This window comes from Pteropus vampyrus, unplaced genomic scaffold (genome assembly GCF_000151845.1).
Source record: "Pteropus vampyrus isolate Shadow unplaced genomic scaffold, Pvam_2.0 Scaffold363, whole genome shotgun sequence".
Taxonomy (NCBI): Eukaryota; Metazoa; Chordata; class Mammalia; order Chiroptera; family Pteropodidae; genus Pteropus; species Pteropus vampyrus.
This window is the reverse complement of record NW_011889144.1, coordinates 673,417-675,250: the sequence shown is the minus strand read 5'-3', so window position 1 is coordinate 675,250 and position 1,834 is coordinate 673,417. Positions and strand designations below refer to the sequence as shown.

Genomic DNA, 1,834 nt, shown 5'->3' with positions numbered 1-1,834 from the left:
GTTTTAAGCCATACTATTATGAATAGTGTACTTTTTTGTTATTCTTCTTTGCATTTAGGATTCCAAAGGTATTTTCACTTTCCATCCCTTCCTCCAGGTAGCCATTATTAACTAAACTGTTGATAGTGTACCTCACCGGGCTCTTTATTAATATTTGTAGATACAATCTGAAAGATCCCATCATTTCTATTCCTTTAGCTAATTTTCACATAAACTTATTTGCTTGCAGCCTAAAATTGTCCATATTTTACAGATGTCGGAGAGATTACATGAATTGACCAAATTCATGGAGCCGAAATGGCACTCATTGCCTGAGTGGCACTCATTCTTTTGTTCTTAAGCTCAGGATTCTTTTCAGACTTCAGAGTTGTCTGTTGCTGTAGGTAAAATAGTATCATAAAAATGAATTTTGATGTATGTTATTAACACGCTTATTTTCTTTTCTGACTTTACAGTTATTCGACAAAGAAGAGAAGCAGATGCTGCATTGTTTTCAGAACTCCACAGAAAACTTCATTCACAGGTATCATATAAGCATTCTGAAATCCATTCCAGTAATGGCGTGGCTGTTGAGTGATCTGGGAACATTTGAACATTTTTCTGTGGTAAACTTTGCTATGTTGAGTAATGGTTTTTAATTGTAGATAGTGTGTATCTTTTTTTAAAGATTTTCAGTATTAGAAGTAAGTTTTAGCAATATTTAATGCTCAGTTGCTTATCAAGCTGAATGAAGCTCCATTGAGAAAGTAATCGGAATCATGTACACAATAAATGTGTATAATAGAAGCCTTAATTCCATTACTGCGAGGAAGCACATTGATATAATAGCAGAAACTTACTTGTTGATACACTTTATTGTTTCATGAAGTCCTAATTTGTACTGTTACAGTGAATAACTTAAAAATTGATCTTGAACATTTTGTGATTGGATGTTGATACTTGGACACAGTGGTTTTTTAACCTGTTATTTTTACAAAAGACTGCCACCTTCTTCTACACCAATAAATTATTGAGTCATAGAGTGAGATTTTTGTGATTCTGACTGTGAAGGAACTTCGTTTGTCTTGCTCTTTCCCACCTTTTATAGAGACAAAAGTGAAATCCAGAGGAGTATAATACTTTGCTCAACAAATATTAGGTTAGTGTTACAACACTAAAAATCACTGAGTTGTGTCTAATGCTGCTATAATTAAACTCGTCATTTTTTCATGTCTTCTTTCTTTGTAAAAATAAGTTTAAATTTATATACTGACTATTTAGTTTCCTTAATTCAACTTGACTTTCTTGAATTCACTATTTTAAGTATGCTTTTCCATCTTTGATAATATTTGCCTTGCTGGTAGTGGTCCCTGCCTGCTTCACCACCTCTTATATCCTTGTCCTTGTGCACAGTTACACACACACCTCAGTGCACAGCTCCTCTATCAGACACTACTCAGCAGACTAATCCTGGCTGTTTAATACCTGTTCTTCTGTGTTAAAAAAGAATACTGCCACCACTTTTAAATGTCATTTTCTGATTCTTTTGTGCATAGTTTTGTTCATTTTTGGAACTTTCTCCACTCCACTCTGTATGCATCTTTGTTTTTTGAAACAGCTAGGAATCTAACCTAGGACTCTTGCACACAGGTAGAATATCTGCTATCTTCCTGATCCCTGCTGGGCATTTTTATCCAGACATCCATTAGGAAACTGTCACAGGGGCTTGTAACTCAACATCCTGGGAACTGAAAGAAGCATACTTTTTAAATTTTATACTTCTAGGCATCCATTCACATCCACCCACATATAACCTGCTTTTTCTTCTGTGTTCTCCCATTCGGTGAATGATAGC

The 1,834-nt window shown here is 34.8% G+C and overlaps 1 protein-coding gene across 1 annotated transcript in view; it reads left to right on the top strand.

Moving 5' to 3' along the window:
- Nucleotides 1-397: 397 nt before the first annotated feature.
- Nucleotides 398-1,834, top strand: part of TUBGCP3 (tubulin gamma complex associated protein 3) — a 66,931-nt gene continuing 65,494 nt past the window's right edge. The window contains 1 exon segment of the mRNA XM_023522907.1: nt 398-523. Within this exon segment, the coding sequence (XP_023378675.1) occupies nt 413-523 (111 nt within the window). The 5' untranslated portion in view covers nt 398-412.